We start from the raw sequence: 14,787 nt of genomic DNA, 5'->3' as shown, positions 1-14,787 counted from the left end.
CTGTGTTGAGCACAGGCTGCTCTGGGTTCTGCTGCTGCCCTGCAGTGCCAGGCAGGCCCAGGCAGTGCTGGGGGCTCCAGGCAGGGCAGCAGGAGCCTCACCCTGTTTGCCTCTCACCAGTTCTTACCCCGCTCATTTCACGGCTGCACAAACGCCTGGGTGGTGGCAGCAGGGGCTCAGCCCTGGCTGGGGACATGTGGGGACATGGGGTGACAAAGAATGATCCTTACAGCAGCAGAATCAGCTCTGGGTGCCTTGAGGGTTCCTGCAGAGGTGACTGTGTTCTTGTTCAGAGTGACACTGCTATGGAACCCAAACATTTAAATGGGTTGGAACAATGTGACCTGTTTGTGCCAGGATGGTTTTTTTAATTGCTAAGATTTAAATTGATTCCTTAAATAAAGTTACCTGTTCTTCTAGTGTTATTTTTTCCTCCAACTGTTCATACATTTACATTAAATAAATATTTATACTGTGATATGTATTTAAGTAGGTTTACTTCTTCAGTCACTTTCAATTTCACTAAGTCAGCCTCTGCCACAAATCTGTTTTCCAGCTGTTCACAGTATCAGTTAAGAAATGGTAAACTTTAATAAATTATAGAATGACTAAATAATTCTAAAACATGACAGGAATATTTTTTAAAATTATCTATCAGGTTGCCTCATGTCTTTCCTTGGGGTTCTCTGTTTTAGTCTAAATCCCGATTTTGCTTTTCCTTGTAAAGTAACCATATTGTACTAAGATATTTTGCTCCTTCAAATAACCTATGCACCTAGAACCTAAAATCCAGCTTGATAAGCCTTTGCTGAGAGATTGCCCTTATGTTTGCAGGGTGTCCTTAAAGCTAACTTGTAAAAGGTACATGATTTATGTGTCTTACCATTTTACAAAAATATCAGGCTGCTGGAGAATGACTGTGAATCCTCCTTCAATGGAAATTAAAAAAAAAAAAAATGCTATTGAAAACATATTTGGATCCTTTACTACTTAAACAGTTTCTGTTGAAAATAACTTAATGCCTGCAGATGTTTTCTGATTCCTTTGTTATGAAATTTCTCTTAGGGATTAAATGGAAGCAGACTAATCGTATGGGCTTGTCTGCTACATGTTGTTAAAGAAATTTCACACAGCAATTTCAAAGTGAAAGTTGAGACTGAACATCAACTCTAGACATTCTAACTAAAATCTCTTTGGGTTGCATATGTGGCATTTTCATTTGTAATGTGAAGTTGATCCTTTACATGTAATTTAAAGATACTTTCTGAGAAGTAATGAAATCATCTGGATTTATGAGAAATTCTCTGGAAAATGTTCACACCAATAGCTGTATTTGCAATTCCCTTTGAATTGAGACTCGAAGAAGCCATTAAGACCAGCAAAGTCATTACTTCAGCTTTAGATGACTTCACTGCTACTGCTGTTGAGCAAGAATGGTTCTGCAGTTCCTATTATGCAAGTGCTACTGTTATTGTTCCAGCTAAATGTGATTATAACATATTATATTGCACAACTAAGTAGGAAAAGAGAAATGATATTTTCTGTAGCAAAGAAAATTTACTGGAATCCAATTTGAAGAAATATCCTTTATAGGCCAGTTCCTGATTTTTTTTCAAGTTTTCTTTAATTTGAAATGAAAAATAAAGGCCTTGCCTACACGTGAAAGCTTATTAAATTGGTGCATGTTCCAGCAGTTCATGTTACTTGCTCAGTGTTTGGAATACATAATCTACTGTGTTTGTTTCATAGATTATAAAACTTTTTTTGTGCCATGGGTGCCTGAAGCTGTAGGGGTTCTGGGATCTTGCTTTAAAATGCTGTAGTCCCATGGTTTCCTTCCTGGCATGTTTTGCCCATGCAGTCCTGGGGCTCTCTCTGTGCCCCTGCTGATGGCTGAGGGGAGCAGGGTGAGGAGTGAGGGTTTGCAGGCTCATGGAGCACTGCTGACAGTGCAGCAGGAGCAGAGGCACTAAATCAATTACCTTGAATGACAGTCCTTGGTGGTACTGCTGTTCTGGTCAGGTACAGGACTTTGTTGGGAAATGTGGTGATGGTTGCAGCAGTGTAACTTCAAGGGAACCATCCATATTTCTAGGGAAGCAGGGAGTTCACCCTTGGGCTGGAGCAGAGGAATATGGATGTCAGTTCTGGACCATGTGAGCTTTTAGGGAGCCAGCAGCATGAGCAATATTCACTGTTGGGGAACTCCAGCACAGGGAAATGAGATAAGCCCTGAAAATATCTGTATTCTCTGTGGTAAGGACTTTGTCCCACTGGTTGGCTTAGGAAAAGCCTTCATGGCTGTGAAAATACACTGGAAAAGCACAGGCTAGTTAAGTACCTCCCAATGTCTGGTGTCTCATATCCCAGTGCTCAGTTTAGTCTTGCAGTTGCTTGAAACAGGTTGTGGATGCAGGCAGGGGAAGCAGGTGGAACACCCAGATCCTTGTACCACACGTGCTCAAACTGAGCAGTTTGAAAGCTGCTTTATTGGCTCACTGCTGCTTCACAAAATGTTGGTGGTCATGTATTGCTATCTCCTTTTCCATGCTTCCAGCTGCTGCATTGCTCCCAAGAACAATGGCACAGACATCCTGGTATTGCTTATCCATGTCATACTGACCAGCCAGGGGCCAAGAGGATGTCACATTAGTACAAGCTCACCAAACAAGGAAGGGACAAAATATTAACTGATAGACTGAATTTGGTCTTCTGCATAAATGCATTTGAAAGCCATAATTTGAAATGTAACCATTTTTCCCTACTTGATTAAAAAAATTCATGGAAATTATTAATATTACAACAGAAACCAATGCCTGTACAGGTTATACTTGCTTCCAGTGTTGTACTGAATTTCAGTTTGTTTTATTTTTTTTGCACTAAAAACGTGAAGAGAGTTTGTTATATGTGATTTGATTTGTTTAACCTTAAAATAGATACACAGACCTTGGTCTCTAGGTTATTCAATGTTTTTAAGAACTGTGATTTGTTCTGATGTCCTAAAATGGTCTTTATAACCAGTGCTTTTTAGTGTGTCAGGAATGGCTTATCGAGAAAATGTTGTACTTCAGCAGTAAAAAAGTTCTCTCTGTGTCTTCTTGTTGGCTTAAAATACAAGCTTTCCAGAGAGGTATTATCAGGCAAAGAGATTTTATTTGTGGGGAGAAATATAGAGTAAGGTTGGTATTTACAAATACCATCTATTTTTCCCTTTGAGTCTTTCCCCATCCTCAAAGAAACAATCTTTTGCATAAAGAATATAAAACTGGCTTCAGCCTCCCCAGAAGAGTCACTTGAGTTCAAGATTCAATTGTTTTCCTGTTGCCATCCACTGATTGTTCTGCTCTTTACAATTGCTACAGCAGAGCTGGTTCAGTTTTTTTATAAGACTGGGAAAGATATTATTACAACATGGTAAATTAAAACACTTTTTGTTGTGTTTTTTTGGGGTGGTTTTTCTGCTTGTTTTGTTTTGTTTTTAATAGCTTTTTGTTGGTTTGGGTTTTGCTTTTATGAAGTGGAACTGGGCATGTCGTGTAATTCACCCAAGGCTGACAAATTCATCAGCCCATTGCTGCAATGGCGTCTCGTACGACTGCTGAAATATTCAAGCATCAGATAGAGATTGCTGCTTGAGGATTCATCTCCTTTGAATAATACCACAGTTGTGGGATAAAACCTGCAGCAAACATCATTAAATAAACTTGTGTGTATGGTATGCTTGAAGTTCTTACCTGTCAAATGTTAATCTATTTGATTTCATTTTTTGCTGGTATCTATGGTTACCTGAGTTAATGGGATATAGAGCACTGATGGATGAATTACTTCATCTCCTATTTTTAGACAGAAGAATTTAAATGAACAAATCCATCAGATATGCTACAAGCAGTTGTTGGTATTTCAAATGGTTACTTCAGTAATGCATTTAAAATCTGGGGAATGGTCTGTAGAGTAACTTTTGTTTTTCTGAGTATCGGAACTAGGCTTATCCCCAGGGGATCCCGTGCGTAAACTTAATTTCTGTAGATGTATGTTTAATGTCTTTAGCAGATGTTTGACATTTGCTTGAGTTGTGTAGAAGGGAACTGGTTGTTCCATCCTCCTTGATTTTGAGGAGCCACCTTTGTGGTCAGGCTCCCTGTCCATCCAGACAGGAGATGTTTGAACACAGCCCTGGCTGTGACTGTTGGCCTCCTTCAAATGCTGGGCACTGCCCGTGCCAGGAGTGCCCCGGGGTGGCAGGGGGCAGTGCAGGCTCCTGCTGGGTGTTGGGTGTCCTCGTGTCCTGCTGGGCACAGGGCTGCCTGCTGCCCTGGCACCAGAGCTCACCGCTCTGCTCTCCTGGCTGTGCCACAAATCCTCTGAGGAGCAGTGCTGTAATGGGCTGCTGCTTCTCCAGTCAGCTCAAGTTGCTCGTGCAAAGACATTCCCAGGGCTTCTCCTTTGCTTCTACAAATAAAGTGATGTTAGTTGTTTTAATTTGCTCATTGTGTTGTGAGGAGCAGCAATGTTGACCAGTTGCCTTCTGGAATTCTTTTAGTTGTGTTTAGCTAAACTTAAAGCTTTTAGCATTTTTCACACACACAAAAATCACTGAGTTAGGGATAAGTGGTTTGTTTGTTTTTTTTTAAATTGTAGTAATGCCATAACAAAGAAAGTAAATACTCTGAAAATACCACTGGATCTAGTCTAGAGCAATTGAACTATGTTCCTGAACAAAAGGAAAAATCTTAACAGTGCTGCTGTGTAATATGAGAACTTTTCTAACTCTAGCTGAAGAGATTTTTTAGACTTGTGCTATACTTCTTGGATATATATACACATTTAATTATTTCTATGTAGCTATTTCTAATTAAGTTAAAACTAAAATGTCTATTTTAAAATGGGAAATATTTTTTTTCTATTAGAGCAAAATCTTATTCTAGTAAAACTGTAGGGGTTACTGCTACAAATGCCCCTTTAAAGATGGCCTAGGTAAGTTTCTTTTTAATTTCCCTGCTCTATTGTATTACCCTGAATGTCCTGCTGCACTAAGATGAACATTAAAAGGATACAAGTTTCCAATGCAGTGGGTAAACAATGGCCCACAGAAGTGCAGTAGCAGGTGCAAATGGTGGCTGTAATAACGTGCTTGTCCATCTGAATCGTTTGGGGAAAAGGAGCTGCTTGCTGTTATTGTAGATTATTCACTAAACTGCTGTGGAGAAGAGTGAGCACTGTGAGGTGAGCTGGTGAGGGTAGAGAGAAGGGGAACACAGAATTACAGTACATTCTGTAACTCACACTGAACTGTAGTAATTGTGCTTTATTCCCTTATTTTTCATGCTTTATGATAAAACAATTTTATAATCAGCTCCTGACATTGGTTGTTTTTTTTCAATTGGTATTAATCTGAAGTAGACAAAAAAGCAAATTCTGCCTTCCTTACACTGTCACTGGCCCTAAGCTGATGGCAGTGTGAAGCAGTAAGTCACCAGCACAGTTTGTTGTTCCTAGGAAACCAGGATTCGAGCTGTGGATAAGGACTCCAGCAGAAGAGCCAATAACTTCTCTGTTATCAACCCCGTGGCTGGAGAGGGTGTGACGCAACGTTTTGCTGCTGACAGTAGGGATGAACTTCATCAGTGGATGGAGGCTTTCTGGCAGCACTTTTATGATCTGAGTAAGTAAGCAGTGCTGGCAGCGTGCCCTCCGAATGGGGCATTATGTAACATCAAAGGGATCTTTGAGCAATTTGATTTGCAGTTGCCTCATAAGCCTTTGTTTGCAGCAACGAGAAGAAATATGTTCTCTGGGATAATGCTGGGTGGTGGTCGAAGTCGTTGGAAGGCAAATATTTGACTAAACCAAAGTCCATGTGTTCTTGCAGGAAATCAGAGGCAGAGTATGTCCATCAATCTCAAAAAACTTGTTCTCTCAGCAGTGTTCCTGATAATGTTCTTAAAGACTGATAAATTCTCACCATCTCTTCCTCCTTCCCACTGTAGTGGGAGGAGTCCACCTCTGCCTGGGCACCCAGCCGGTGCTGTGCTGCTTTGGTGAGATCCTGCAGTATCAAACCTGGGTGTGGAAGCCTCAGTGCCAGGTGGGGAGGATGCTGGAATCGTGTGGGGCCTTGGCTGGGATGTGGATTCAGCCAGCTCTTGGAAGCAGTCACGAGAAAACTTGGGGTCTCCTTGCTTAGCAATGTTATGGATGAATTAAATTGCAATTTGTTATAACAGGGATTGCTTGATTCTGTTGTAGTTCAAAGGTTTTGGCAGCTCTCATCACATGGGAATATGCTCACCCAGCCACACTCCATCCAGCTGGGCAAATACACACTGCTTACCTGGCTCTGGTAAAAGCTGCGCCTCAGCCTTTGCAACAGGTGTTAAAGGGTTACCCTGAGCCTTTGGCAAACCTCTGCAACAGCCCTGATCTTACATGGCAGAGGGAACTCATTTATTGTGTGAAATATTATTGAAATTGTATATTGTGCTCTGCTCCTTGTTTATCACCAAATCTTTATTATAAAAACTACATAGATTAATTTGCCTGTGTCTTTTTTCTCTGCTTTCTGCTTGACTCACAGATTTACTGAGAGTAGAGACTCTCAGCTTTTGTGCTGCCATTGACAAAGTAGAGTTGCTTCCTGATAGGCATTTTTATCAGGTCAGAAAACAAAACCAGGTCAATTAATGAAATATCAGTCTTTAGTCAGAGACAACATCAATCAAATAATTGAACTGAGGCTGTAGAAACTCAGAGTCATAGTTGTATTTCCAGTCATTTTTAACTTTGATTTACAATGAGAAAAAGCACTATCAATTAAAGAAACACACCAAGCAAAAACTAGGGCATCCTCTTTAAATTATCTGTAGAGTAGGGTAAAAGATCTACTTCTTATTCATTATAGATAGAATACTACCCACAGAATTTTTTGAGACATTTTCTTTAGATTCAGAAAAAAATGGGTCACTTGGCATTTAAATGCCTTTTTTCTTCCCTGGTTCTAAAATTCTCTTAAAATTAATGTGCTCAGAAAACTTGGAATGATTGGTATGAACAAAGTAATTTTACTGTGTCTTGTTTTCCTTAAGGTCAAAATCTATTAATAGAAAAAGAGATTTCCTTGTCTGCTAAGGGATAAAAGGCAAGTTATCCTCTATTAAAAACAGAATGTTCCTTTGCCATGACATTGTAACATTGCTGTATAACATCCAGCTTGCAGGATATTGGAGGTTGTTCCTGATAACTTGATGAAGCTTCCCAAACCTTAATTTTTTTCTTTTTTTTTCCCCTTGGATTTATACTGTTTGGGGATTTGAAGGCAAATTATGATCTTTAACCATCATAGTCTAACAGTAATGCTGGGATGCTTAAATTCCATCTAGGATCTTATGACCTTTGTGCTAAGAGAATGAATACAGGGATGGAAATACAAATGCATCCTGAGCATTCCTGCTAAACAAAAGTAAATTCTCACTGTTTAGTATTACTTTGGAGATAGTTTCCTGACACAACCTAACAACTTCCATTTTTTTTCCAGGCTGATGTGTTTAAGTTCCAGTCATTGTTCTCTTTTCTCTCTCAGGCCAGTGGAAGCATTGTTGTGAGGAACTTATGAAAATTGAGATTATGTCACCACGGAAACCACCTTTGTTCTTGACAAAGGAAGCGACCTCCGTCTACCATGATATGAGTAAGTGGGATTTGCCTTTTCAAGTTGCAGAGTAACAGAAACAACATTGTCTGAATTCAGATGGCTTCTGGTGGTGGTGGTGAAACACTGAGTTTTTCAAGGACAATTCAGACAATGAAAGAGCAACATAACTGCATACCAAGGAGTTGATATTAAATCTGAATTTGTAATAGTGCAAATAATGAATACATTTTTATACCTTGAGCTAAAAAATCTGCAGTCTGCCCTGAACACACTCCAAACAGCTGTCACTAGAAATAAACACTCATGCTAGGAGTAGTATACAGCTCAGGAAATGTAAAGGTAAAATAGTCCAGCTTGCAAACCAATTGCATGAAATTAATCTGCCGTTCTTACAGCTATTTGAAGGCTCACTCAGCATAACTTACCTAATTTTTTGGTCTTTGGCAATGATGTTGAAAAATATGCTTGGAAAATCTAGCTAGAGCATATCTGGGATCTGTATTTTTGCAGAGAAAAATGGTACGCAGCAGGATTTTTTTAAATAGTTTTGTTACAGAAGTAATATGTACAGACTAGAAAAAGTAGGTCACTTTGTTTTACTGGATCCCATGCAGTATTGACTGAGAAACACTGTACAACTCTAAATGCCTGACTGCTTGCTGCTTGGGATGGAGCTGTGATGATGCTCAGAATGCCATGTGGGTCACTGAGTTACCATGCATCAGAGCACTGAACAGTCAGGTTTTATCTAAGCTGTGAATGCAGAGCAGAAATGCAGTAAATGAACCACACAGAAGCTTTACATGGTAGCATAATTCCAGGGATACACATGTACCTCAGTGAGGAGCAGAACACAAACTCCATTTCACTCTTAACACACCATTTTTTTCCTGAATTATATATAGCTTTTGTAGCACCCTGTACCCAGCACTGGTGAGGCACCTCAAATCCTGTGCTCAGCTCTGGGCCCCTCACTGCAAGAAAGACATTGAGGGGCTGGAGTGTGTCCAGAGAAGGGCAGTGGAGGGTCCCTGGGGAAGGGTCTGGAGCACACAGGAGATGAGGAGGGCCTGAGGGAGCTGGGGGTGTTCAGCCTGAAGAAAAGGAGACTCAAGGGGACCTTATGGCTCTCTACAAGTACCTGGAAGGAGATTGTAGCAGGAGTGATAGGACAAGAGGAAACAACCTCCAGTTGCCCCAGGGGAGGTTTAAATTGGATATTAGGAAGAATTTCTTCCCAGAAAGGGTTATCAAGCAGAGACACAGGCTGCAGTGGTGGGGACACCATTTTGGAGGTATTTGAAAGACAGATGTGCAGATGTGGTGCTTCGGGACATGGGTTGGTGGTGGACTTGGCAGGGTTAACAGCTGGACTTGGTGACCTTGAAAGGCCTTTTCCAACCCACACTGTGCTGTGACTCTATTGAAAATCAGGTATTGCTGCTGTTTGAGGCTGGTACTACTGCAGTATACATGGAAAACTCAGTAAGAAGAATAAGAAATTGAGCAAGGCAGTCCTGAGGCACATAGAGAAAAATGATATATGTAAAGATGTCCCATTTTCTACAGGCTGGCAGCACAGGACTATTTAGTCAGACTTTCATGGGCCTCCTGTGAAACAAAATTTTCCAAGCACTGTACAACAAAATGTATTTAATAACTAATACATACAGGTTTCCCTGTAGTACTTTATTTTTTCTTTTACTTGGAAAGAAATATCAGTGCCTACCCTGCTGCCTCAATGCCAGCTGTCACAAAAATAATTCCTTCCTGTCACCTCAGTTCTCTCTTTGATAGCATATGTAACATTTTCCATTTCATCCATTAATACTCTTAGTTCAGACTTAGTGAGACAGTTAATACAGGTTTGTCTTCTGAGTAGTAATAAGAAAATAGATAGAAGTAAAATCATTGGTGGTGTTTTAATCTGGGTTAATTGCTGTCCCTTAAAATTACAGGCATTGATTCTCCAGTGAAACCTGAGGGCTTAGCTGATATCATACATAGGAAAATTGAAGAGAGTGATGGTGAGTTCCTTCTTGGCCAGCAGAGAGAGCCTGCATCTGCCCTGTGGGCGTCACTCTTTGATGGATCTCATGAGATGACTGTTCACAAAAACACACATCCGGACCCCAAAAGAGATACTACCAGTCCAAATGACAGCAGAGGAAAGAAAAGAAGAGCTCCACCTCCACCCTCTGATAAGTCACCCTACAGGGCAGAAGCCCAGGTGAACCCAGAGCAGCTGGGCAAGGAAAACTGGGGGAAGCCTGACCACACACCTGCCTTTGAGTCAGTGTTAGCTACGAAGATGCAGCAGCTGCAAACCCCCATTGCTCCCCCTTGCAAAATTGGCCTTTGTGGGAAAAGTGGTTTAGCTGGCCTGGGGAATCCTGTTTCTCTGCTGAGCAAGACCAAGTCTGAAACCAAACCAGTCCCAACCCCTAGACATAAAGGCATCACAGAAATACTAGACCCCAGGTCCTGGCTGCATCCATAGGCATCGTATTTAGCTTAGAGGAGTCTTTGGAATTTAAAGTTTCTCAGCCTTCTCCTAATACCCTTCATTAAAAGTAGATTTTAGCATTTAGCTCAAGTGTTTCCTGTGAGCCAGGGCATTACTGCTAGCTGCAGTCTCAGCTGTATTCATTAGTGCTCTATCTGAATAATTGCACTAGAATGGGGGGGTGTTTCTCTGTCTGGAGTAACGGTGCTATTTCTGAAAACAATAGTTCAGTACTTTCCTCTTGAAAAAACCACAGTGTTCAGGGTAAGCTCAGCTGTCCCCACAGCAGGGATGTTCCCAGTGCCTTCTACAGTCCCTCAGCTTAGCCCATCCACAGCTCCTCAGACTACTCAAGTGGGAATTCACACATATTCAGCACAGATCTTGCAAAGCTGATTTTCTTGGGCTCCATGCTTGCTGCATCCTCTCCATGCCTTGCTGTTTAGGAAACACTGCCTATATGGTAATCGAGTATGAAAAGCTTTTGTGCTGTTCTGAATGGCTCTGTAACTCCATACAAATTTCTGAGGCAGTTCCCTCAATTTAGTGTGGGATTTCCCAAGTTCCTGCTGGTTCATGTGCAATTGGAATGGACCAGAATTATCTGTCTTTGAGCAAGGATATGATCCATCACTGCTGGTTTATTTTGGGCTAAGACAAGCATTCAAAAGCAGTTGCTTGGGTATGTGCTCATCTTAGGGTTGTTTTTCCTGACAAACGTGGGTCTGTACCACAGCTCTCCTTTGTGGAGCCTCTCAGCTGTTCCTGCTGGGGAGCTGGTTTGTGAACAGGCAGTGACACTGGTAACAAACAGGGCTTTGCACCACTTGTTCCTTCTGCAATAGCACAGAATAAGCACTTCAGGTGAAGATCCTGAACTCTGAGATTCTTTCATCAGACTGTTCACCTCTGTTTCACTTCTATAAGTATGGGTTGTTAGGGTTCCTGTGGCACCTAAAAAGCATCTACTGTATAAGAAAGAGCTGTGTTCTCTTGGATCCACAGCTTGAATACCCAGCCATTTCCTTGGTTGGTGCGTTTGTCTCAGATGCTGGAACTTATCCAAGGGCAAAGGTCTGCTTGCAGTTCTCCCTCTGCAGACTTGGTGCTCAGACCTGTGTTGAGAGGGTCATATCAGTGACTGTATACATACAGTTCATTATTTATCATTTTTTTCCCCCAAAATGTGGATGGCTCTGGGAGCTTTACCATTTCTCCATGAGATACTGTGGGCATGGTTATTTTATTTTATTTAATTTTTTGTCTTCAGCTACGCTCTTGGCTCCACAGTTGTAAAGGTATCTGCTGAATTCCCTCAGTAGTTCATTTGGGATGGGGTTGAGAGGCAGGTTTCATTTACAATTCCTTTTGCAGGATTAGGGCCCTTTGTTCTAGAATGTCCTTGTTCATTCTTCATTTAATCACGTTCCATTTTCCCTCTGAAACAACCATAATCATTCTTACAATAAATCATGCTGTTACTTAAGTGGATGGTTTGTGAATGGCTTATAAATAGGAACAGAAAAAACTGAAGAAAAACTACATGATTATGTAAATCAGACAGTCAAGTAAGTGGACTGTGCAACTCTGAACAAGAAATGGGAAAAATTGGGAGGGGGGAACGAATATTTTCCAAAATGCAGCTGCAGTTTATTTAGCTTAAAATCTAGCCTTAAGTGGTTCTGTGCTCAGAAAGAAAAAAAACACATTTTCTTGGAAACCCCCTTTAATTTTGTAGCTATATTTTTAAAAAATCTCATAAATATATAAGGATAGAAGGCACCATAATTAGGATTTATTTTTACATTCAACAGATCATTGAATTTCAACAAGCTGTTTCTCTATTAAATTCAGTGGCTTTGTTTTGAACTGAACATAGGTGTTTTAACAAGGCATTTAATATTAATTTGAAGTCTTCAAGTGATGAGAATTCACTCATACCTCCTGTTGCAACACTTAATTACCCCAGGTACATTCTTCACTTGATTTTCTATTTGCATTTCTAGCTCCACCTTAAGTTATTTTGGTCTTTTTATGCATTTGATTGCTTATATTGATCTCTGTAGTATCAGCTTTTCTAATTGCCTGTGTGTAGTTATAAATCATGATTATGTCCCTTTTAACCTTTTCTCTGATGAGACTGAATTCCTTAACTTTCCTATGGCAGTGGATGTTACCCAAGACTAATTAATCTTCACATTCCCTGGATTTCTCATGTACAGAAGTATTTGTAAGGGTGACATCTGCATTAGATGCCACATGTCAATAGTGATCCATCAGGACTGTACAGAGCCATAATGTGATCCTCTTGCTCTGATGAATATCTCCCTCTCTCTTCTCAAGAATTGCATCATCTTTTCTTTTTCCTTTTTTTTTTTTTTTTTTTTTGTGGAAGCGTTGCCTTGGATGCTGACTGTTATGGACCAATTCCTCTTCAGAGTCTTTCTCAAGAATGTGGTACATCATCCTCTTATTATCTTACCTTATATTTTCTTGGAAATACAGATAGTATTTTACCAGCATTAAAATACTGCTCATGAAGTGATCCAGATTGCTCTGTGTAAGTGACCCGTCCTCATTCTTTACTACTCCAGCAGTCTGCATGTCCTTTGCAAATCTATTGCAAGTGATTTTTACAGTTTATTCCAGATCATTGATTTTTAAAATTGAATGCAAGGTAAGGTTTGTAGAGAGAGGTGATAAGTTTTTATTACATCAGTGACATGGGAAGGGGGTGGAGAAAGCAAACAGGCAGGCCATTGAATTTCTGTCCCTTTTATCCCAGAGCTTTTAAAACTTTCAGTAAGATGGCAAACAGCTAAATTTCTTGCTGAATCCCTATTAATAGTGTATCTTGACATTATTATTGTGATATTTTAAAGAAAAATACATATTCATCTTTTTTTCAGAAAGTTACTCAGGGTTCTTGTGGGTAACACCTCAGTGCAGGTGTCTTTGCAAGCCAAGCTTAACATATCTAAGAGTAAAATGCAACCTGTTGCTCAAGACCTATTCTCCATGAAGCTGTGTTGATATTTTATATCTATCCTTAAATTAGACTCATGTGGGCCAGTTCATGATATTGCAGTGACCACCACTAAGCAAACAAGGGCATTCATTATTCTGTCCATGTGCTTCAGGACTACATAATCCCTGTTATGAAGAAAGAGTTGATTCAGGTTTTAGTGTTTATTGTTACTTTGCCTTCTTTCCCCTGCCCTGTTCTGTGTTGCCATTAGTGCCTTTGCATCTTCTGTGAAGCAAGTTGGTTTAACCAATAAAACCTGCAGGCTCCCAGGAAACACAGGAGAATGTAATGTTCCACCATCTTAGCAGCTGCATTCAATGAGGATGCTTTAATTGCATGGCTCACAATATCAGGGATCAGAACCCAGAAGTCATTTGGCTGATTCCTGCTGGCATGAGGCTTGGAGGACCTGTGGCTGCTCCCAGCCCTTGTGTCCCATTCCCCTGGTTCACATTTGTGTAGGCAAGCTGGAATGCTGTCACCTGGCTGGGAAGTCCATTGAGAAACACTTCTGCCAGGGTGAATGGCTCAGGGAGGACGCTGGTGGCACCTGCTGAACCACACGTGGAATTAGAGACTTCTCTGAGGAACGTGTCAGGCCTGCTCTGGAAACTGTACCTGCTTGTTCTCTGCTGGGATTAATTAATGCTGCTTAAAGGAGAATTGAGTGATTGGATGCAGTCTTGAAGTGGGGGAGACAGAAGTCAGCCTGAACTATTCTTTTAGGAAGTACAACTTGAAATTAATTGCTAGTTCAAACTTGAATATAAATTTCACAGAACATGAACTTCTGAAATATTGACTGAACAAAGCCTTAACTTATTAACTTTTTATATTTACCTGATGTCTTCAGCTGTTCACTTGGTGTTGGAATGGTAGACGGTACTTTCTGGGTTACATTTTTACTAGAACTGTGGGGTTTTTTCCCGTGGTAATAATACTAATAGTTATTTTATGGTGGCTTGTAAGTATTTGAAAATACTGTCATAGTATTCAGAGTTGATTTCTAATTAATGCAAACTGCCTTAATAGAAAAATGGAAATTTGGACACTAATGTATTGTGAAATGTTAGAACAGAAATCTTCTTATTTTGCTGCTAGCATATTGTATTTCTGTTAAAATATGCAAGTAAAATTAAAAACATTTCTAGAATAAAAGGTTTTTAGTGTAATTTCTTTCAATCTGGAACTACATTAAGCTTTACTCCAGTGTATAAGCCACGGGTGATGGCTGCTGTAAAATGAGAGTTCAGGAGTGGCTCCTTTTCCCTTGGGCCTGCCATCAGTGTACCCCTGTAGGCTCATACTGACAACAGCAAACAGTGTCAGCCTCAGGTTTCTGCCCTGCATGAAGGGAGGAAAAGCCAAACTGGCTTTAATCAGTTAAATCAGTGCTCCCTGCCATTCACTGAATCCAACAGACACCACCCTGAGTGAGCAGGTGAAGTCAGAAATGTTATGAGATGCACTCTTTTCCACAAATGTGCCAAAACAAAATACCCTGGTTTAGCTTTCATCTTACATCTCTCACAGTCATGGAGGAAAAGATGCCATGGCACAGATTTACATCTTGCTCTCTGCCTTGTAAGGTGGCTTCATAAATAA

At 40.5% G+C, this 14,787-nt stretch overlaps 1 protein-coding gene across 8 annotated transcripts in view; it reads left to right on the top strand.

Annotated features, from left to right (window-relative positions):
* Positions 1-14,340, top strand: part of RTKN2 (rhotekin 2) — a 50,877-nt gene extending 36,537 nt beyond the window's left edge. For all 8 annotated transcript variants that reach the window (XM_063164043.1, XM_063164050.1, XM_063164042.1 and 5 more), the window contains 3 exons: positions 5,497-5,662; positions 7,577-7,684; positions 9,607-14,340. In XM_063164043.1, the coding sequence (XP_063020113.1) occupies positions 5,497-5,662; positions 7,577-7,684; positions 9,607-10,148 (816 nt within the window). In that variant the 3' untranslated portion in view covers positions 10,149-14,340. The remainder of the gene's footprint in view (positions 1-5,496; positions 5,663-7,576; positions 7,685-9,606) is intronic.
* Positions 14,341-14,787: the final 447 nt, after the last annotated feature.

This window comes from Melospiza melodia, chromosome 9, assembly GCF_035770615.1.
Source record: "Melospiza melodia melodia isolate bMelMel2 chromosome 9, bMelMel2.pri, whole genome shotgun sequence".
Taxonomy (NCBI): domain Eukaryota; kingdom Metazoa; phylum Chordata; class Aves; order Passeriformes; family Passerellidae; genus Melospiza; species Melospiza melodia.
This window is presented reverse-complemented; position numbering and strand designations above follow the sequence as displayed.